Source organism: Buteo buteo, chromosome Z, assembly GCF_964188355.1.
Source record: "Buteo buteo chromosome Z, bButBut1.hap1.1, whole genome shotgun sequence".
In the NCBI taxonomy this organism is placed as follows: Eukaryota; Metazoa; Chordata; class Aves; order Accipitriformes; family Accipitridae; genus Buteo; species Buteo buteo.
Window position 1 is genome coordinate 10,174,800 of NC_134204.1, and position 22,534 is coordinate 10,197,333.

Consider the following 22,534-nt stretch of genomic DNA (forward strand, 5'->3'; position numbering starts at 1 on the left):
ATACCTAATCTAAATCTACCCTCTTTCAGTTTAAAACCATTACCCCTTGTCCTATCACTACATGCCCTTGTAAAAAATCCTGTCACATCTGTGTGACGTGACATCCTTTTCATACATGAGCTTCCATATTGCATATGCAAGTAGTAAACAACTCTGAAGGTGTGTCTGTCTCTTGGGGTGTTCTGTATGTGTTATGATATTGGACTGATAAAGTTCTGCCTTCTACCTCTCTGCCTTTTCTCCCTTCTCCCAAGGAGCTGAAGGCTTGACGTACACCAGTATTTAATGCAGGGATCTAGCTGCACTCTGGATAAATTGCTTCTACTGAGTAATGTGAAGGCCTTCTCTCCCAACTTGAAGAGAAAGAGAGAAGTTGTGTATCCATTGTACTACAAGCTTTCTTCAAGGCATAGTTCTGTAATTAAACGTTACTGCAGGAATGTAAATGTGATAGTCCTGTTCTGTCATTAGGTAGCACTGGATTTATTTGCTGAAGTGAGCTGGATTGAATCAGATGTAGGGGTTATTAAAGAGGCAGGCTAGGACTGATTCTCAGGTCATGGGAGAAAATCTGATACTCTTTCCACTTTCCTTTTTTTAAAAAAAGAAATCTTTCTTGTTTGTCCTAGTAATGATGGTCCATTGAGATACATCTCTGTACTGTTAGCAGTCCCGTATTGTTGCCAGTCTGTTAAGACGTTTGGAGAGGAAAAGCTGTGGGTATGACTGTTGGATGGTCGTGGGGCAATCTCATCCAGCAACCTACTCTGGTCTAGTTATAAAATGGAAGTAAGGCTAGATTACTGAAGCTGAGTCAGATCTGTCAAAATGTCCTGAGGAAATGAAGCTAATGCGTCTCTGAAGGCTTCTTTTGCACATAAAATGAGCTGGTTTTGTTTAGTTATTCAATGTTTTAAGTGTTTCAGGGGTTGTATTCATTACTGTAGCTGCTGAAGAAATTTCTTATTTGCAGGAAAAAAGTTTATGCTGCTGAACGAGACTGGATATATAGTGTGTAACAATTGCAGACCTAAATGAATTTGAAGTAGTAACTTAGAAATAAAGTTTGGACTAAATCCAATTTGCTATTATCAATCCAGAAGAACATCCTTAAGGCTTTTACAGTAAGATGAAAAGCTGAATAGGAGTGATTTGATAGGGAAAATGGGGTGGGGGGAGACAAAGATACTGGTCCAAACTTGAGAGAATGCAGTGAGATTCCTGGGTTAGCTGTGGATTTGAGATTTAGGTAATATAATTTCTGTTCTGGCTTTGTGGCTGGCTGAGCTGGATGACTGGGCAAACTGCTTTAACTTTGTGCCCTGTTCCCCACACCTGCAAAACAGGGATAGTTTTACTGCTGGTTAAGTGCCTTGAAAACTATTTTGAAGTCTCATGTAAGACCCAGGCAGTACTGAGGGTATAAGGGAATTTTGGCAGAACTACGTGCCGCTCAGGGGAAAGATAATGAATGAAAAGTGTGTGCGTAAGGGTATTCAGTTCCAGGCAGTATGAATATCCTGTAGCCTTCTAGATTTCATCTGAAAGCCATGTCTTTCTGTGGCTATGGCTTCTTTTCCATTCCACTTGAGCATGAAACTCTAGTTCAGTCTTCATACGCTCTTATCATTGTGAGGCTTGTAATTGTGTGTGTCACTCCCAGTACCTTGCAAGTTTCTGGATTTTGCTCTGTACATTCATGATAGAAAGATCATTCTGTGTTTGTAGGGAAGTGCAGGCTTCCAGTCTACACTAGTCCTTGAATGCTCCAAACATTAACTACAAGAGTAAGATTGCAGTGCTTGGAGGGCAAACTGAATTGTTGTCTCATACAGAGAGAAAGCAGACCTTTTCAGTTGTTTTTTTTTAAGTGAGAAAATGTAAAACTTGAAACTCATTTTGTATGGAAACAGTTGGAATTAAGGTAGGTGGGTGTAGGGGTTGCTTAGGGATCTACTGAGTATCTTGTCTGAATGTAGCTGGTGACTGCTGCGTAGCAGGGAGGCAGGAAAGACACCTGTGATATGGAAAGGTTTTCTGAAGCAGTATGTAAAGGTGAGTGTTGCAACTGGAGCATCCTTGAAAGTTATGTCTAGGGGATTAGATAGTTGCTCTGCTTTCCTTCTTAGAGGGTGAGGGTTGTTTGTGTGTTTGTGTATCTTCACTGCTAGTAACCTCAGCTATGGTAGTTGCACACATAGAATGAACCTTGCTTAACAGATGTACTGACTCTGGTTTTTTTTCCTGTTGCTTGTGGCTTCCATTCCTGAACTTTTCAATCCGTTGTTGGACTGTATTTCCATTTAAGCAGTCCTAAATAGAGTGGCCTTTGCTGTTTGAACACTCAAAACCAAGAGATTGCAAGGAAGATGTTTCTGCTCAGAACTGAAGCGTGCTGCCTTCAGGTAGTGTCAGCCACTGAAGTTTTCTAATATACAACACAGCAAGCAGCTCTTTTACTTATCGTACTCTGTTTTTGTAATATATCCACTATAGCTGAGGGCAACCTGGGTTTGACTTCTTTGCACAAAGATAAATTTCTACTTTTCTACACTAGACAAGTTTGCTCAAGGCAACTAACTTTCTGTGTTCCCAGTGAATTCAGTTCCAGAAGTATACTTGGTGTGGGTACCATCACTACGCCAAGCCTGTTCAGGTGTCTGCTGCTGTTTTAGTATGTCAGAGTTTGGGGGTGGATTTGATAGCTGGTAATGATACTTCTGTCCCTGGGTGCTTTTAGAGAGCAGAATTTAATATTTGCTACCAGCTCTGGTCTTCTCTAAAGTTAACAAGCCTTTTCAAGAAATAATTAAGGTGTAAGTATTCACGTTAAAACTGTTTCCTGCTCTTTATGCTCCATTATACACCAGTTCTGCGTTTAATTAAAACAAGTGGAACTTGCTCATTTAAAATATGACTTCTGGTAGTGGAATTTAATTAGGTGTTGACTACTGATAGTATTTCTCATCTAGGTCACCTTTTTAATGCAGTTATTCAGTCCTGTTTGGACTGGATGAAAAAACATGAAAGCAGGCTTAACTGACACTATATTTGGAGATGAAACAAGATTGGTTCTTATTTGGGCATTACTGCAATGGAAGCATATTTTTATTTGCTTGATTCACTTTTTTATATTTCAATTTGATTCCTTTCTTTGGTTGAGTAAGTTTGGGAAGGAGTGTGTCCCTGCTGAGACCTCAGCTCGGTGAACATATGAAAATAGCTGAAGTGAGTTTTTTCTTCCTTGTCTGTTAGTTTTATCCTTCACTGCAGCAAAACCTGGGATCTTTTCAGACATGTATTTCTGTAGATGTTCATTTTCTTGTCTCAGTCTTGATAAGAAGGGTTGGATGAAGACAGATACCTGTTGGCTTAGTAGGAGTGACACATGAATTAAGGACAAAATGAGCTAGCATTGAAAGCTGAAACTGTACCAGTGACACATTGATGGGTGGAAGATGATGTATAAAAAACCCCAAAGTAGTCAAGTAAGTGTGTGAACAACATCACATCTGTAGCACCTAAGATGGAATTGACACTTCTCACATTAGCACTGTCAAAATAAAGGTGAACCAAGCTTATAAGGTATGATTTGAAAATCAGGAAGGTTTGAGATGGTATGAGTTTCATGTTGTCCCTTTGCAGAAAAGCATTTTTGTGAGCATGCTTTTCCAGGTATGCTGTGATCAGCTCTTAGGTGCTTCAGTAGTAGGAAGTTTTTAGAACTTCTGCTTTCCTGTATCTCAAAGTGTATGTTTGGTGAAAGAGTAACTTAAGGTGAATAGGGGTGTTTCCTGGAAAACAGGTGACACTGAGAGATAAAACTGAAAGAGAGTAGATTTAGATTGGATGTAAGGAAGAAATTTTTTTGCAGTGAGGGTGGTGAGACACTGAGGTGGCCCAGAGAAGTTGTGGATGCCCTGTCCCTGGAAGTGTTCAAGGTCGGGTTGGATGAGACTTTGAGCAACCTGGTCTAGTGGAAGGTGTCCCTGCCTATGGCAGGGGGGCTGAACTAGCTGATGTTTGAAGGTCCCTCCCAACCCAAACCACTCCACAATTGGTGACTTCTAAATTAAGTGAATTTGGAGAGAACTTGTGTTCTCAGAATGTGGCTCTTGTAGTTGAGAGAAATTAGGTATATTAGTGGAAAACTGGTATGTCAGATGGCTGGAAAAGTTCAGCAGGTTTAACCAGGCTGCTGGTGGCCTTTTATGTATTTGAACTGCTTGGACTGTGGGTGCAATCAGGATTTGAAGCAGTGGCTCCCATGCTGAGTTCAAGGTTTTAGCCTGCTTGTTGCAGGGCAGGCAGAGTTGTTTGTAGGTGGAATAGTTAATTTAACAGGCTGTATTTCCTGTCAGTACCATACTGAGTTTTGCTGGGAAAATACTAAATGTGTGGTGAGAGTGGGTAGCACATGTGACCTGAGTGTAAGAGGAAAAATTGATGAATCTATAGTAGTCTAACACTGGTCCTATTATTCTTGTACAGTGCAGTAGACATGTATTTTGGCTGAGTTCAAATATATGAAATGGCAAGTGATGCTTGACCTGCTGGCGGATTTTATTTTTCCATTTTAAAACTTTCATCCAACTTGATTTCTTGCTAGATGGTTTTTGTCTGCTTTAAAGTAATTCCATAAGCATTTGTATTTCACCAAATTTCTAACCAAAAACATAACTGCAAATAAATAGTACCATTTGTGTTCTGAGGTTTAACAGGGAAAATGTGACAGTTGTATAGCTTTCTTTGGAATTTTTTTTTTAAGTAGAGTCATTTAATTGGTATAGTGTGTTTAAATGCATTAAATTCCAGTTAATTAATATTTATCAAAAGAATACAAATTGCTTTCTGCAATAAAATGAGTTCTTGTGTCAGTATTGGAAGTAGGTCCTGGTATGGTCAACAGAGTTGAACTTGTTTCTAGATAAGATCAGCTACCTGTATACCTCTCTTGGTCAAAGAGCATAAGAAGAAAAAGCTTGAAACTGCACAGATTCTGTTATTTTTTTTATTAAAAATGGAATTTTCTAATTAATGGCAAAAGTTGTTCTATGTTGGCAGCATTTTGGGAATGTTTATCTAGCTCTCCTCATTCATAATTGGGACAAGTCTAAAGTATTAATGATATTCAGGTACTTCAGAGTCAGCTTGTTACACACTGAACTATCACTGCAGCAAATAAAGCAGCATTTTAATTAGCTTATGCTAATTATGTCTTTTCCATATGGGTTCCAGACATACATTTTAAATATGCAGGATATTTCACGTTTTTTTCATACATCTTTACCAAAAGAACAGAATAAGTGGGCTATTTTGTTGTTGAAGCTAGCAACTTTTCTCTAGCTAGCAGTATCTCTCACTCAAAGGGTTGTATTGAAATATTAGCTTTCTTCTAAAGTGCTAGGATTAACTAGGAAAGTTAATGCACATACCTGGCTCTGGCTAGTGCTGATTATTGTTAAAGATTTGACTCATATGTAGTAGTATGAAGTCTTGTGCTAATTAAGCCGAAGAAGCTAAATTTGTTAATAGTTACTAGGTGCTTTCCATCTGACTATTTTAAGCTCTCAGAAGTGGTAGGTATTTGCTATCCAAACTTCAGTTATAGGGAAATGGTCGTTAAAAGCAGTTGCTTTGCTCCTCAAATTTGGGACTTGTTTCATTACTGCATTGTGAGATTATTGTAGCCCTCATTAGTGGTATGAGTGCTGGATCATCTTTTCTCAGTTTTTTTCCTAGAATGTAGGAGTTGCACAGCATATTTATATTTTCTGCTATGGTTTATCATGCAAATGTCTGTCTTGTTTCTGTTGTATCTCAAAGAGGGGAAGATGGTCCTTCTATTTCTAGTTTACCACCCTTTTTGTGGTGATGTTGTAGCTTCTAGATTAGTGAAGCTGATCTCGAGAAGCAAAAGAAAGATGTAAACCCATATATTTTTCCTCTGCTTTTCTGTTTAGGTGATATTTAAATAACTTACGTAACAACTCCTAGTAGGAGCTACGGTCTAAAATCCACGGCTGCTCTCGGAGTTGACAGAACCTGGGCTATCCCCATGTTTGTTGAGTCTGGAAGTCAGGCCATGCTTAGATGTTAGTCGCAGGTGGTTTTCTCTTGTGACAGGACTCTTTTTTTTTTTTTTTTTTTTTTTTGGAAAGAGTCCATTTTAAAGAGGCCACCCATTTGCTGCAATGGTTAAATTTGAATTTAGAATAGGTGCATCTTCTGTACTCCTGTTTGGCACATCAGTCTCTGGCTAAAGGAGATCAGCTTGCACTGATCTGCTTAGACCGTAGGGCTGTCTATAAGTAATTTTCAGTTTTCTGATGCTTTTGCTTGTGAAACTTGTAGTTCTAGAGGCTAATGTGGTGAATAAGTTTCAACTTCATTGGAAACTTGTATGGCTGGTAAGTGATTCAGTGATTGAAAAACTGGCGCATTAGTGTACTGCATTTCCTCAGCCATTGCGGGGTTTTACCTTATTTCTGAGTGAAAAGTATGGCAAATTACCTTAAGTCCCAAATACACAGTCAGGATCTTAAAGGAGGAATAGACCTGTCCGTTACCAGTTAAGAGCCTTAAATCCTCAACCAGCCCAAATAGTACATGCTTTTAACAAGTGCACTGTCTTTAATGAGCAAAGTGGGACATGACAGGATAGCTGCGTAACTACAGGTGTCTAATATTAATGCAGTGAATCCATACGGAACAATGGAGTGAGAGATGCCTTGCTTCTCTGAGAGCGTGTGGAAGAGTTGTCTTCCGCTTCCTGTTGATTGATGTGTACTGAAGCAGGTCTAATTGCCCACTATGTCACATTAAGCAATGGCACAATTTGAAGAATCAATTTCTTCTAATGTTTGTTGCTGCTAGGAAGATGCTATCCAACATCTGCAGGTAAAGCTCTGTAATGGATGTTATTGCCATCACTAAAGAGTGTTGCCTCATAATCCAATAATGTGATCTGAACACAGACCTACTCCTCAGGGGCTCTTTTCTCCCTGTCCTTCCTACTTGGGTATTCTAGAAATGCTTTTAAAAGTGCCATTCTATTGGTTCCTGTCCCTCTGCCCTTCAGTCATTGCACTGGAAATAACAAACTAAATTAGTTCGATGTTACAGGCTGTCTTTCAAAATATAGATATCTTGTCACAGTTGCTTGGATTGTTGATCTGTGGGGCGTATATGCTGCAGAGATAGATACTTCATCCCTTCCTCCCTCTGCTCCCTGTTGTTAGTGTAAGCCCTATGCTGCATTTGTGACCACTTGTACTTACATCCTATGAAATGGAGCCAGGTCATTAGATTTGTTTTAACCAGTGGCCAGTGAAAATTGAACGGACACTCCATACCTGTATTGGCTTCAAGGAGGGTCTGGTTTGGGTTTGTTGATCTTAAAATAGTCTTAAGAACCTTAATGTGCCTTATCTCCTAGACTGCCATAGCACTTACAAGGAATTACTGTAGATATACTTAAAAATTTTTTTCTGTTAAGGCTAGCGAAAGCGATGGGTTTTTTTTCACCACTTTTTTTTTTATCCCCCTGCAGGGCATGTAGTTGCCACATGTCAAATCTAGTTTTACAACTTTATCCAAAGACTTGTTATCAGTGTCTCAACTTGATTGTGCTTAATGAAAGGGGAGTACCTCCATGCAGCTGACTGTGCTCATTGTTTGCAGAACTGTTAGAGGTACAAAGCAGAAGCATTTGCTGCAGATTTTAGGATGATGTCATCTATTTGGAGACTGCAGTAAATGAAAGTGGAATCTGTTTTGTACTGTAGTAAACTCCTGTGATCAGCTTTTTTTACTGTTGGTCTACATGAGAGATCTTGATTATGTAGCAATGATTGAATGCTTACATAGGTGGGAAGCTTTGATGTGAGAATCTTTAACTTTTGTTTTATCTTAGCAACAGGCACTGTCCACCTCTATTTTTGTTGTATGAGCCTCTATGCAAAATCCTGATGTTGGTTATAGCCTTTCACTTGCACTGAAACAAGTAGTTATAGTGAAAACTTAAACCACTGTCTAAATCTGGAATACCTTAGATGCATTAGAAATCAATCGCTTGAATCAAACTGCTTTTTACTGTTTCTCACTGTAAAATCAGTAGTAGTTCATGAATGTAATATAGGGAGAAAAAAGTTACCTTTTTGAAGTTTTTTGGTCTTTTTATAGTTTTCAGAGTTAATGGATGCAGTCGCAGTTCTGTGTACTTAAACTGCACAGTGTGAATTAGGCAAAATGGAAGTTGTGAGATCAGGTCTCCTCTGAAAATCATAGATGTGCTGATTTGATTATGGTTGTAACTTGAGGCATTTGGGTTTCCTCTGACCCATAAGAAGTACATTTCTCATTTACCTGAATCTTAGGTGGGAGTTACTTCAGAGAATTCATGTGGTCTGGAATCTAGACGTACTTGCACCTGAAAATGAGGTATATAGCAACAGGAGACCAGTTCTTCTTGACAAATAGTTAAATTGCCTTCAGTTATTGCTGAGAAAGCTGTTCCAGGTACCATTAGTGGTAGGTGCTTCCAACTTGACCAGTCAGAGCTCTTTCAGAAGAAAAGGAGTGTAGATATAAACTTCAGGGAAAACACTAATAGGAGGAACATGGAAAATAATAATTAAAAAACACCCCAGCTTCCCAGCAGCTCCTTATGAGTCACTCTTGGTAGTAACTTTTTTTTCCTCATCTGTCAATTAGACGGTCTCTTTGGTATTGCTGGACTGCACCAAGTCATGCTTCTCTGCATTCTTGTTGTCTGGCAGCATGGCTAAGTAGTGATTCAGGTTTAAGTGGTGACGTGCCAGGTGGACTGTCTTGGTCATCTCTATGCTGTCCCTTCAAGCCTTTCCAGCTTGTTATCTATGTTTCGTTGTGCCTGTTGTTTCTGTCATCTGTTTTGTCTTGTCACTTCTGTTTCTTCATGTTTGTTTTGGGGTTTTTTTTGTTGCTGTGGTGGTTTCCCGGTCTGCCCCATCCCCTTCTATCATCGCTTTATGGTCCTTCTGCCCTAATCCTGGGCTCTGCTATACTGTGTCCATCTAGCTGGCTGGTTTTAAGAACATTGCCCTATAGTATGAGTGTTACTAAGTGAAAAATGAACATACAGACAGGAAGGGAAATGCTCACATCAGGTTGCTTCAGTGGCTGCTGACATTAAAGTTGCTTATAACTTTTAGGCACTTGTAGCCCTGGCCTTCTCTTCAAAGGGTTAGCCAGAACCAAGAATGAGGGAATGGGGATAGGGAGGTGGACGTTTATAGAAGAGAGCTTGTAGGTGGCTGTAAGAACCTTGTAGTACTATGCAACAAACTTGTTTCCCTAGCCCAGGAAAGGTGTTGAAAAAGTTTGCATGCAGTATAGAGTACGTTCTTTGTCAATTTAAAATGTGCAGTAAAGCATCAGACCAAAATTTGTGCCCCCATGTGCCATTCCCACAGATGCCCTTCAACATCCTGTTCTGGAGTATGGAGATCAGAGGCAACAGTAATAGGGCTGCAGTCATCCATTAGCTGGTTTGGAGTAAGGCTTTGGGAGTAAGCCCTTTAAGTTTCTAGAAGAGCATTAACAAAGCTAAGCAGACCTTTAGTGCACCCTGTAATGGCTTTGACTAAGCAAATACAGTTCAGATAATGCCCGGAAACATAGTAGCAACATCAGTAACCTTCTAACTGGTGGAAATATTTTTTTTCCAGCCAGCAGGACAGAGCAACAGCAAGATGCTTTTAACAGTGGTCCCCGAATAGCCTATCAAATCTCATTAGTCACAAGACACTATTTTAATTAAACCCTCTTTGAAAAGGAGGTGACAAAATGTGGCTGGCAGCCTGTTCTAGTGTTACAGTGTGCAGTGCTTAACAATTCTGTTTGCTGACAGTGCCTTCTGCAGTAATGGTATCTTAATAAGTAAATGCTCACAGTGCAGCAGGAAGAGCTAGTGTGATATAAACTCAAATGCTACCTGAATCTAAAGTGTGACTGTCTCTCTGGAAATAGTGCGTTTCATGATTAGCTTGCTATTGATGTGCCTTAGCTAGTTCTATAATTAAAAAAAGGTGTTGCATATGGCAGAGGAATAATTTTTTCCACTGCACCTTGAAGTTAATGCAGGTGCCTGGTCTGCACTAGGACTTTACTACAGGATTGCCAGCAAAAGCAAGATACTTATTGCTTATGCGGGGCTTTTTGACACTGAGGACATATCCAAGGCTTTATGCAGCTCCACATTGATATACTACTGCAAAACTCCCTGAATGCTAGACATGCACATCTTTGGTTCTGCCAGATTTGTATGCATTGCTTCTAATGTCCCTGGAGCAAATTGATAGTGTCATGGTAACTTAGTGTTCAGTTACTTAGAGGTCAGTGTGTGAGATGGTAAACTTAGTGCGTCCTTGCAATGGCCTGCTGCAGACTGGTGCTGCACTGAAAAAACTTCTTTGTAAGTTGAGTTGCCAAAATGAGGAGGTTACTTCCTCTCATCAGAAGTTTTAAAATCCTACAGAAAAGGAGCACTTGCTTTTCAGTCTGAGATAGTAACTAGAAGAATGAAGAACTCAAGAGAAATTAAAGGAAGTATGTAAAGGCCTTGTCCCTATTTCAGCTCTGCTGTAATAGTGGTGAACAATGGGCAGCCATAGTACATGCTTTCAGGCAGTGCGTCATGGTCTCTGGTGACATACAGAGGACTCATGAGGTAATGTGAAGGCTGTCTCATTTCCCAGGTGGCCTGGCTTTTTCAATAACAACAAATCAAGTTGACATCTTAATTGCTACTCTCATGCAGAGGAACTAGCAATGTAGCAGCTTGGCTGACAGGCTGCACCTTTTAGACCTGGATCACACTATTTCATGTGCTATAGTCTGCTGTCTGGTCTGCTCCTCTGTGGCACTGGGACCGGTAAAGCCCATACAGCTCTAGTAGTTGACATGCAACTGTACTGGGTGGTCCTGTGGCTTTGCCCTTGACAGCTTCCTGTCATGGCAGGGTGGGCACTGTTTCACCTCCTTTTTTTATGTCTTTGAAGCCACAATGTTTTGTTCACTTCTGCGAAGCAGTTGCCAGCTAGTGCCAAAACCAGTTCTCTGGCTTAGTGGAGTAGTTTTTGGTGTAATGCCAATGTTGAGAGAGATGGTGAGATGTGCTAAGAAGAACCTGCCAAACATCTAGCAGAATGACACATGGCTTTTACGTACAAGGTACGCCTGGAATTGCGCAGCTTGACCCATTGCCCCGTAGCCTAGGGTCTGCTCGCCGTGTTTCATGAAGTCTGGTTGCACCCAGGTAATCTTCTTCATACAGCTTTGGCTGTAGCCATGTGTTGAATTTCTGTTAGCCAACAGGCTTGGTTCACCTATTGATTTCAACATAATGTTAAAGGGACCTTTGCACAGCAAAAAGTACTTTACGAAAGTACTTGAAACTGGCCCTTCCTGACCCCAGAAGTGTCAGCAGCTGTCAGAAGGAATAGCTAAGCTGTCTGTGTAACCCTCACCTTATGACACCCTTCCTTTAAGGTAACATTTGCAGTTTGAATCTGCAATGGAAACAGGCTAAGAGTAAGACCTCAATTAGGGAATAATGGGTGTGAATGTTAGATCTGCTCAAAGTTGTGCTTTGAGCGCTGTTTGCTGCTGGTGGGAGTGTACCAGATAACTTCATGTTTTTGAAGAATGAAGGGCTTCAGAAACAAAGGGCAACTCTGATTCTTTGTCATGCATAATGTCAAAGGAGGACTTATAAATTCAGTTATTTGAAGAATTATGCTGTGGTGTCTTGAGAATGATCTTGTGATGTACTTCTAGTCTAGCAAAAGAACCAGTTATGTTTGTTATTGAACACACCATGAGCATCCTGGAGCAGGGTTTTGGCTGACAACTAATTAGACAGCTAATTCTATCTTAACTCTTTCCTCAGGACAGGCCTCCTCTGTGTTAAAAGCTGACTAGGTACTTCTGTGTTTAACATCTTGGCCATGTAGGATTTTCATCCAGATTCAAGAAGTTGTTAGTAAAATTCTGTAGGCAGTGGATGAGGACTCTTGTTAGCATTGTTTTCTTGTGTGTATCTGAAAATATCTTCCTAATGGTACCATTTATTGTATATCTGTATTGTTATCTGTGCATTACCTGGTATGTCTAGACAAGTGCCACGCTGACTAACTGACGTACCCAGTTGTTGTGGTTTCAGCCCAGCTGGTAACAAAGGACCACGCAGTCGCTCATTCCTCCTGCCTGCCTCCGGTGGGATGGGGTGGAGAATCAGAAAGGAGAAAAGCAAAAAAAAAAAAACAACCAACCAGATGTATATGGACACCCCCCCCCAGATAGCATTCCCTTAGTCTATGGGCCATCCCTCTAATGTACCCATCAATTTTATTTAGTCCATGACTTTGGGGCTCCATCTTTTGTAACAGTCCTTCAGGATAGAAGAGATGGTGTGAGGTCTTGGATTGTTGCATGCTGCCTCTGGAGCCTGCGGCTGGTACATTGGTGCAACCCACACCCTTGGTCTGCAGGTTGAAGATGTTGATCTTGAGGAATTTGCTGGGTGCCAGTTCAAGTTCCATCACTGTTGCACTTGGCTTGGTTTCAAAGTCCATCCTTGAGTCATTTGGGTAGTTCTTACTGTAATAGCCTTAATATGGCATATAGACACTATAGATACAATGACATACATTGGCAGGTTATTTAGCAGTTAACATCATATAGCCTAATTCACTGGCTGTTCTCTCCCAAAATCAAATGTCCTTGAGGTACACATCAAACTTCCCCATCCTTCTGCATCACCCACCAAGTGCACCCAGGTCCTTGAGCAAAAGCAATCCCTTGGATGGGTTTGTCTCTGCTTGAGGCAGGACTAACCCAAACTGTCTTCCCTAACATACTCCTCATGCGCACTACAGGGACTTTATCTCCTTCTACAGTCTGTGGAAGTCTTGGTTGGGCAGGGCCAACCGGATTGGCAGATCCTCTAGTATTAACCAGCCAGGTGGCTTTTGCTCAATGTGTATCCCTATGTTTGAAAGTTCCACCCTCCATTGCTCTCAATGTAGTTTTCAGCAGTCCATTGTATCATTCGATTTTCCGGAGGCCGGTGCATGATAGGGGATGTGATATACCCACTCAATGCCATGCTCTTTGGCCCATGTGTCTATGAGGTTGTTTCAGAAGTGAGTCCCATTGTCCGACTTGATTCTTTCTGGGGTGCCGTGTCACCATAGAACTTGCTTTTCAAGGCCCAGGATAGTGTTCTGGGCAGTGGCATGGGACACAGGATATGTTTCCAGCCATCCAGTGGTTGTTTCTACCATTGTAAGCACATGGCACTTGCCTTGATGGGTTCGTGGGAGTGTGATATAGTCAATCTGCCCGGCCTCCCCATATTTATATTTCATCCATTGCCCTCCATACTACAGGGGTTTTAGCCACTTGGCTTGCTTAATTGCAGCACGTTTCATATTCATGGATGACCTGTGTGATAGTGTCCATGGTCAACTCCACCCCTTGATCGCAAGCCCATCTATATGTTGCATCTCTTCCCTGATGACTTGAGGTGTCATGGGCCCACCGAGCTATAAATAGCTCACCCTTATGTTGCTGGTCCAGATCCATCTGAGACTTTTCAGTCTTGGTGGCCTGATCTGCCTGCTGGTTGTTCTGATGTTCTTCAGTGGCCCAGCTCTTGGGTACATGAGCATCTACATGATGTACTTTTACTACTAGCTTCTCTAGCCAAACAGCAATATCTTGCCACAGTGCGGCAGCCCAGATGGATTTACCTCTGCACTGCCAGTTGCTCTTCTTCCATTGCTGTAGCTATCCCCATAGGGCATTTGCCACCATCCATGAGTCAGTGTAGAGATAGAGCACTGGCCAGTTCTCTTTTTCAGCAATGTCTAAAGCTAGCTGGATGGCTTTCACTTCTGCAAATTGACTTGATTTACCTTCTCCTTCAGCAGTTTCTGCGATTTGTCATGTAGGACTCCATGCAGCAGCGTTCCACCTCTGATGTTTTCCCACGATGCAACAGGACCCATTAGTGAACAGAGCATATTGCCTCTAATTTTCTGACAGTTTATTATACAGCAGGGCCTCTTCAGCATGTGCCACCTCCTCCTCTGGCAACATTCCAAAATCTTTGCCTTCTGGCCAGTCCGTGATCACTTCCAAAATTCCTGGGTATGGCAGTACACTTCCCCCATCCCACCAGCAGGAAATGAAACTTCTCCAGGCAGGGAGAAGGGGAAGGAAAAAAAACCTAAACCCTAGAGGCCGCAGGCTGAAATTTGAACTGGCCGATCGAGACGTGCCAGGTACACTGAGGTGACCTTCTTGGCCAATAGGGATTAAAATGACCACAGGTCAGATTCAACAGGGGTATAAACAGGGTCCTGCTGGAGGACATGTTGGAGTCAGTCCTCCTTGGAGCAGTGGGTCTGCAATCAGGGACTCCCCCTTGGGTCGGGTCACCACCCGAGGTAACTCCTCAAGGGAGAGAGCGTTCAGCTTTTAGGTGAGTGATACGTGCATTTTGGAGCCATCACTTTAAATCTTGGAGATTCTTGAGTTGGCTGTGTAGTATATATTCTCTTTACATCATTGAGCCTGTGGTTTATAAAATGTTACTGGACTTCTAACTAACTTTTTACTGAGGAATAAATCTGAGTTTTAACACCTGTTGAATTTGGTTATGCGTGCATCCGTAATGCTGGACTATTGGGGTTTCCCATGTGAGCTCGTTGTGTGATCAGTGCGGCCCACTTACTCCATGTGGCACCAGTTGCATGATGCGTGGAGGAGACTTTCCCTTTGAACATCCAGCCCAGCACTGGCAGTAGGGGTGCTAAGAGGAGCTGTGTTTCAGTACCAGCCACTTCTGAGACAGCTCGAATTCCTTCATATGCTGCCAATATCTCTTTTTCAGTTGGAGTATAGCGGGCCTTGGATCCTCTGTATCCCTGACTCCAAAACGCCAGGGGTCGGCCTTGGGTCTCCCCAGGTGCTTTCTACTAGAGGCTTCAGGTAGGGCCATTCTCCTCAGCTGCAGTATAGAGCACATTTTTAACATCTTGTCCTGTCCAGACTGGACCAAGGGCTACTGCATGAACAGTCTCCCTCTTAATTTGTTCAAAGACTTGTTGTTTTTCAGGCCCCCATTTAAAATCATTCTTCTTCTGGGAAACTTGGTAGAGAGGGCTTATAATTTGACTGTAATTTGGAATATGCGTTCTCCAAAACCCCACAACACCCAAGAAAGCCTGTGTTTCCTTTTTATTGGTCAGTGGGGACATGCTGCTATTTTGTTGATCACATCCATAGGGATCTGACAATGCCTGTCTTGCCATTTTATTCCTAAAAACTGGATCTCCCATGCAGGTCCCTTGACCTTACTTTGTTTTATGGCAAAACCAGCCTTCAAAAGGATTTGGATTATTTTCTTCCCTTTCTCAAAAACTGCTTCTGCTGTGTTGCTCCATATGATGATGTCATCAATGTATTGCAGGTGTTCTGGAGCTTTACCTTTTTCCAGTGCAGCCTGGATCAGTCCATGGCAAATGGTGGGGCTGTGTTTCCACCCCTGGGGCAGTCCATTCCAGGTGTGCTGGACGCCCCTCCAAGTGAAAGCAAACTGTTGGCTGCCTTTGATTCCAGTTCATGTTGAAGTTCTAACATATCTGGCACAGCAGCCCTCAGTGGTGGTGTGACTTCATTCAGCCCATGATAATCTACTGTTAGTCTCCCCTCCCCATTAGATTTCCACATGGGCCATGTGGGACTACTAAAGGGTGAGTGAGTCTTGCTGATCACTCCTTGGCTTTCCAATTGGCAAATCAGCTTATGGATGGGAATCAGGGAGTCTTGGTTGGTGCGATACTGCTGCCGATGCACCGTCGTGGTAGCAATTGGCACGTATTGTTCTTCAAGCATGAGCAACCCCACAACCGAAGGGTCCTCAGAGAGGCTGGGCAAGGTGGACAGCTGTTCAGTTTCCTCTGTCTCCAGTGCAGCTATACCAAAGGCCCAACGGTACCCCTTTGTGTCCTTGAAATACCCCCTCCTGAGATAATCTATACCAAGGATGCACAGGGCCTCTGGACCAGTCACAATGGGGTGTTTATGCTGCTCATTCCTGGTTTGACTCACTTCAGCTTCCAATTCGGTTAGCTCTTGGGATCCCCCTGTCACACCAGAGATACAGATGGTTTCTGCCTCTTTAACTTGATGGCATTAGTGTACATTGTGCACCAGTGTCTACTAGAGCCTTATATTCCTGTGGGTCTGATGTGCCAGGCCATTGAATCCACACTGTCCAGTAGACCTGGTTGTCCCTTTCCTCCACCTGGCTGGAGGCAGGGCCCCTCTAATCCTGGTTAGAGTATCTGTTACTCACTTTTTGCGAACGTGTATCAGAAGTCCCTTCAAGAGGATCAGAAATGAGATCAGCCCTTCTACTCTGTCTGGGGAACTGCTCACGGGGAAGCTGGAGTGGCATTTTTCCAAGAAGAATCCTCTTTTCTGATTGCTTTTTCTCGCAACTCCCGTACCCGTGCATCTAGGGCTGAGGTAGTTCATCCCACTTCCTCATGTCCTCTCCATGGTCATGCAGGTAAAACCACAGGTTAGCCTGCCGTGTGTACTTTCTACCTCTTCTCTCTTGGGCAGAGGAATGCTTACTCCTAATAGCTGCGATGCGGGCCTGTACGGGTGGGGAGGAGGACATATCCACTTTGAATTGCTGGAACTCCCGGGACACTTCCTCTATAGCTGAGACACAGGCCCGTAGGGTGGAAGAGAGAATTCCTTCGTATTGCTGGAGTTGGACAGCCAGTTTGTCCACTGTTTGTCCATAGCCTTCTTTCCAGGACATTACTGCCAATGAGTTGGCATAGCTTGGTGGTGCACTTCATAGAAACTTCCGCCACATCAGTTGTGTGCATTGGACTTCATCTGGATCTGTGGGTGACTGCCCATTTTCTGGATCATTATAAATGGCCTCCAGCACTGCTAATTCCCTCAGGTACTGGATACCTCTCTCCATGGTGGTCCACTTGCCTTGGTGACATGTAACTTCATCCGTGAAGGGGTATCTTTCCTTCACACCTGACAGGAGTTGCCTCCAGAGGCTGAGGACTTGTGTTTTTCTCCCAATCGCCTTGTCAATGCCCCCTTCACTAGACAGAGATCCCAAATGCTTGGCTTCCTTACCCTCTAATTCCAAACGACTGGCCCCATTATCCCAGCATTGGAGCAGCCAGATAACAGTGTGCTCACCTGGGTGGTGGTCAAAATCTTTTCGCATGTCATGCAACTCACTCAGGGATGGAGATCGGGTGATTATTTCAGGTTCTGCCTCTTCCTCCTGTTCTCATGATGACCCTGGTTCACTTTAATTTCCCTTTAAGCAAACTGATTTCTTTGTGTGTTTCTTCTGTACAGGGGCGACTGATACTGGCACAGGTTGGTTCTCTGATTTAGCTGCAGTGCCTGTCACTGGGGTTAGGGTAGCCACAGTGCCCGTCGCTCTGTTTTCCCTCTCTTCCCCCTGAGGGTGCTGCTTAATATCAAGCAGTGTTTGGTAGATACTGGCCAGGGCCCAGCACAGTGCAGTAAGTTGTGCGTCTCTGGAATAGCCACAGTATTTTCCTTTCAAATACTCTACCACTTCATGAGGGTTCTGTAGTTGTTCAGGAGTGAAGTTCCAAGGCACTGGAGGTGAGAAGTTCTCTAGATACCTGCCCATATCCTCCCACATGCCGTGCCACCCATGAATATCCAGTTTGGGGACAGATCTCTGGGTGGTATTCTTAAAAAACCTTTTTGTAGCCCTAAATAAGACCTGAAACCTATTCAAGAGACATAGCACTAACAGCATGCTGGGTTGCATGTCCCAAGAATATTTAAAATTCTCGAAAGCTGTTGTAATTAGCTAGAAGGAGAGAATGGAGGAGAATGGATGTGAGAAGTATCCCCCCCGACTTCCCCATGGATTGGGTGCAATTACCAATAAAATCTGATAGAAGGTGCCTGACATGTGGAAATGATATCACTGCTGCATACAGATAACCTCTTAGCCTCATGACCAGTGATGTAATCATTTCATAAGTTGACATTGCCCAGTATAGCAAAATGATAATCCCGATCCCTCTCCCAGAGGTGATAAACATAAACGCAGGCAATACATAGAGCATATAAGAACTTACAAAATGCCACCATGTGAACAAATGAACCAACATTGTGACTAGCATCTATTTAACTAATGTAAGAGATGTGTTTAACAAATTTGTTTTAACATGCTCTGGCCAGATCTGTCATTATCTCAACCCTTCGTGCCCCATGTTGGGCACCAAAAAGGACTGTCATGGTTTCAGCCCAGCTGGTAACAAAGGACCATGCAGCTACTCGCTCACTCCTCCCTGCCCCACTCCAGTGGGATGGGGAGGAGAATCAGAAAGGACAAGAAAAAAGAACAACAACCAGAACCTCGTGGGTTGAGATAAGGACAATTTACTGGGACAACACAAAAAGAGAAGTTACAACATCAGCAATGATGCTATTAAAAGACTATACAAAAGGAGTGATGCACAGTGCAACTGCTCACCACCTCAAACCCAATGCTCCACCACTTCCCCCACCGAAAGCTGAGAGACCCCCCAGCCTGCTCCCCATTTATATACTGGGCATGATGGCACATGGTATGGAATAGCTCCTTGGCTAGTTTAGGTCAGCTGTCCTGGCTGTGCCCCCTCCCAGGTTCCTGTGAAAATTAACTCTATCCCAGCTGAACCCAGGACACCAGTATGACAGGATCCCTTTTTAAAGCAGCAGGGATTAAGCTGAAGAGGATCAGTGTGGTATTTCCAGTAGAAAGAGCTATTCTTAATGTCAAGGGAGGCAGGGTGTGCTCCATGGGGCTGGGACAGAGCGGCCTCTGAGTGCTGTCATCTGGAACTCTGCCTTCCTGATCAACCTGGCTGTTTTTTTCTTTTTTTTTGTTCTTATTTTACCATTTAGATTGTCAAGCCTTGGGCTAAGTTATTTGTCTGCTCAGTCAATTTTCAGAGCTGTAACATGTTTGCTTATCTATCTTGGGAGCAGGATAAGCAGCAAGTGTCTGCAACCTGTCCCATAATCTAGAGATAAGACTCTGTAGAATTGCGTAGATTTATGCTGTGCTACATATATAAAGCTGTTTTAAAATGTTTTTCAGGTTCTAAATGGCTTCTAAGAAGTTGGGATCCGACTCTCATGGTAAGTGAAATTTGGCATCCATGTCTTTTTAATGGGATGAATCCTATTATTGCTTCTGACTAATGTCCCAGCCTAGGCAGTCCATAGAGACTAATCTGTTTAGCCTCTGAGTAGTTTTTTGTTAGGAATGGTGTGCCTTGACTTCCTTCTTGCATAGTTGCTTGCTGATGCTGTGCCTGTTCTGTGGTTAGACTGAAATTCAGCCTGTGACTGTTCCCTACTCCTTCATGGCAGAATAATACCTTTCCCTTCCCCCACTTCCTTCTTTAAAATCAAAGCTGAACTGCAATTGTGATACTGATCTGATGTTTGCTGAAGCAGACACTACATCTGTAGCCCATTTCTATGGAATTTACACGAGAAGTTGGATTGAAAGTCAAGCTTTTAATATATCATTGAGCTATGCTTGCTTTTTGCTCAGCAGTGATTTTTTTCCTAAGGCAAGTGAAGGAGATAATATCTTCTACATTTAAGATGCACAGTGTCATGCAGATGACTTCTCATAAAAATTATTTGCCTGTCTTTTAGAAAATGGGGTGTGATTTGAGAGGAATAATATTTCTGTGGAACATTAAAGTTCAGTTTGTTGTATGTAATGTAGTTTCTTCAAATCAGTAGTCATTCAAGGCAGTACTGGGAGGTTCATGTGACACTTGTAACATGACTTTTCATGCTATAGAAACTTTGGCTTTTAGAAACTCAGCCTTAATCTTTTTGGATAATCTTTCAGATAAGAGGATCCTGGGGAATTCCATTTTTCCTTGAGCTTTTTATTCAGTCTTGCCATGTGTAAGGTTGAAGAATAAGAAATGCCTCACTTAAATACATGGTTAAGAATTAATAAAAATAGCCTATCAAAACTTAATTGTTAGATGATCTTCTTTCCTGTGGCACAGTGATCCTGCTGCAAGACAATTAATTTCTTTATTAGATAGCTGCCAGCTCTTCAGCAGTTGTTCTTGTATCTGTGAATGGTCTCTATGAACACACTGAGCTGCTTGTGTTTTGAGTCTATTTCTCTATTCTGCTTCCTAAACCAGACTAGCAAAGACACTGCTTGGAGCTAGAATTCAACCTGTCTTAAATATTTTTTAGAACAGTATAGTATGGTGGGACATGTTCATGGCCTTCAAAGTAACAAAATCAAAACAACAAAAAAAAATGCTGCTGTAAGCTGGCTGGTTAACTTGTCTACCCTTTTGAGTACCCTCTGTTCCTAATTACACCAGTGACACTGTCACAGTACTGTTTCAGAGGAGTAGGGGAGCAACTTCCTTGGCTTATTATGCCATAAGAAATCAGCAGGGCAATTGTTTCAGTCTTCTCCAGGGTTGTTAACAATCTCACTAAGTGAATTTTGACTTACTGTAAAGCATCTAGTCCAACAGGTACCTTCAGCTTGGTGTCTCTGGCAGGCTAATGAAATTGGTCAAGATGGTTGATGCATCTCTTGTAGTTACTTGAGCTGCTTATTAGAGGTTAGAGGGCTGTTGTTGAATCAGAATGGTTGAGGTTGGAAGGGACCTCTGGAGATCATGTCCAAACCCCCTGCTAAAGCAGAGCCACCTACAGCAGGTTGTTTAGGACCATGTTCAGATTCAGATGAAGATGAAGGTGGGAACATAGGGTGTGGGTGGAGAAAAAGGAACCCTTTTTCCTGTCTTGAAGGGTATTCTTAGCATACACCTGTAACTATGCCTAAGCATGTAACTTCAAATGCTGTCCTGTCATTTGAATAATTGCAAGTTCAATCTTAAGTTCTAGTAATTAGTGGCATCTAGAAATGCAGCTCTCATCTGTTGCACAAAAATTGTGGGTTATACAAAATGCAGTGCATTAATATTGCTGTTGCATTGTTATTGTCACTATACAACTTGAAAGCTTTTAACTCCAATTTCTGAAAATTGCTGAAGTGTGGTTTGTGTGACCACAAAAACTAAGTTCCGCTTGGTTTCAAAACTGTTCCCCATTCATAACTGGTAACTGGTTTTATCTGAAATGTTTCCATTTTGCTACCAAACTGGAGGATACTTCTGTGAGTTGGCCAGTGATTTCCATGTTACATTAAAGCAGGGAGAAGTCTTACTGTTGTAGTAGTTCCTTGGGCCAGGAATATCATGTGGTTTGCAGTGTCAGAGATCAGACTGGCGGGTACAGTTTTGCCAGGACTATTCTCAGAACTTCCTCAATATGGTTTTAACTGCTAAAAGGGTGAAGTGGCTAACAGCTATATTAAATAACAGTTATAGAAACCCTTTAATTACTTCACTTGAACATGTGACTATTGAAACAGTGGCTTGCATAATACTTTCTATATGTAGGTTTTGCTTTTTGCTTTAGAATTTGCCATTTAAAACAATTTGCAGTGTGTTCAGGCAGAAGGTTCAGCTGTTCACAAAAAGAAAAGGGTTCTTGGCTTTCTGGATCAGATTTTAACTTCACTAGACTAGTACTGTTCAGATTGGGCTGGAACAAAGTGAATACTATGTGCATCAGCGTTTTGCCTCAAATGTTGTGAAACACTTGGTGTGTTTCTTAATGTGTGCTTGCAGGTTTTGTAGCAGAGTTATATTCAAGTTGAGGTTATAGCAGTGGTTGTTATTAAAAAATCAGTATGTTGGGAAGAAACTAGAAGGTTTTTATTCCTTAATCTAGCTGCTGAGGTTAAACTGGCAGTCTTCAATGCAATCCATCTAGTCTAGGTGTGCGTAGGGTTTTTTTTACTGTACCAGAACAAAGAGTGTTGCTACATAAATATCACAATGTATGCTTGTACCCTCTTTGGCTAGTACCTATTTCAGGCAAAGGCGGCAGCTATGCAAGGGGAGGTATCTCCCACTTACTGTGTCAATAGGTCTAATAAGACAAGTATTTGCACAGTGAGCAATTTGGGCAGTGAGAGCAGTGCAGAGAGGTAATCCTGCTTCGCTTGGATCATCCTGTTTAGAGCAGGACTTGTGCCAGTGGGACTAAGTAGAGCATAGTAGCAGCAGTCAGACCAGACTCTGAGCAGTTGAGAGCTCTAGTTGTCTTTGATCTGGCTATGATTTACCACTCACAGTGCAAAGGCTGCCACTGTTGCTATTTCTGCATAAGCAAACACTTTGGTATATCCAGGTTCTCAAACTGCCAGCTGAAGTACAATTTGGATGCCGTGTTGCAAATAGTGGTGTTGGTGGCCAGTGAGGTGCCATGTGGATGCTGTGCTGTGTAATGCTTGAATGCATGCTTCTCAGTAACCATCAGTGAAAATAGTATCATATTCTGC

General features: G+C 42.3%; 1 protein-coding gene across 2 annotated transcripts in view; it reads left to right on the forward strand.

Annotated features, from left to right (window-relative positions):
* The window catches only part of UBAP1 (ubiquitin associated protein 1), a 43,241-nt gene that overhangs the window by 6,478 nt on the left and 14,229 nt on the right, over window positions 1-22,534 (forward strand). For both annotated transcript variants that reach the window (XM_075021556.1, XM_075021557.1), the window contains exon 2: window positions 19,226-19,266. In XM_075021556.1, the coding sequence (XP_074877657.1) occupies window positions 19,233-19,266 (34 nt within the window). In that variant the 5' untranslated portion in view covers window positions 19,226-19,232. The remainder of the gene's footprint in view (window positions 1-19,225; window positions 19,267-22,534) is intronic.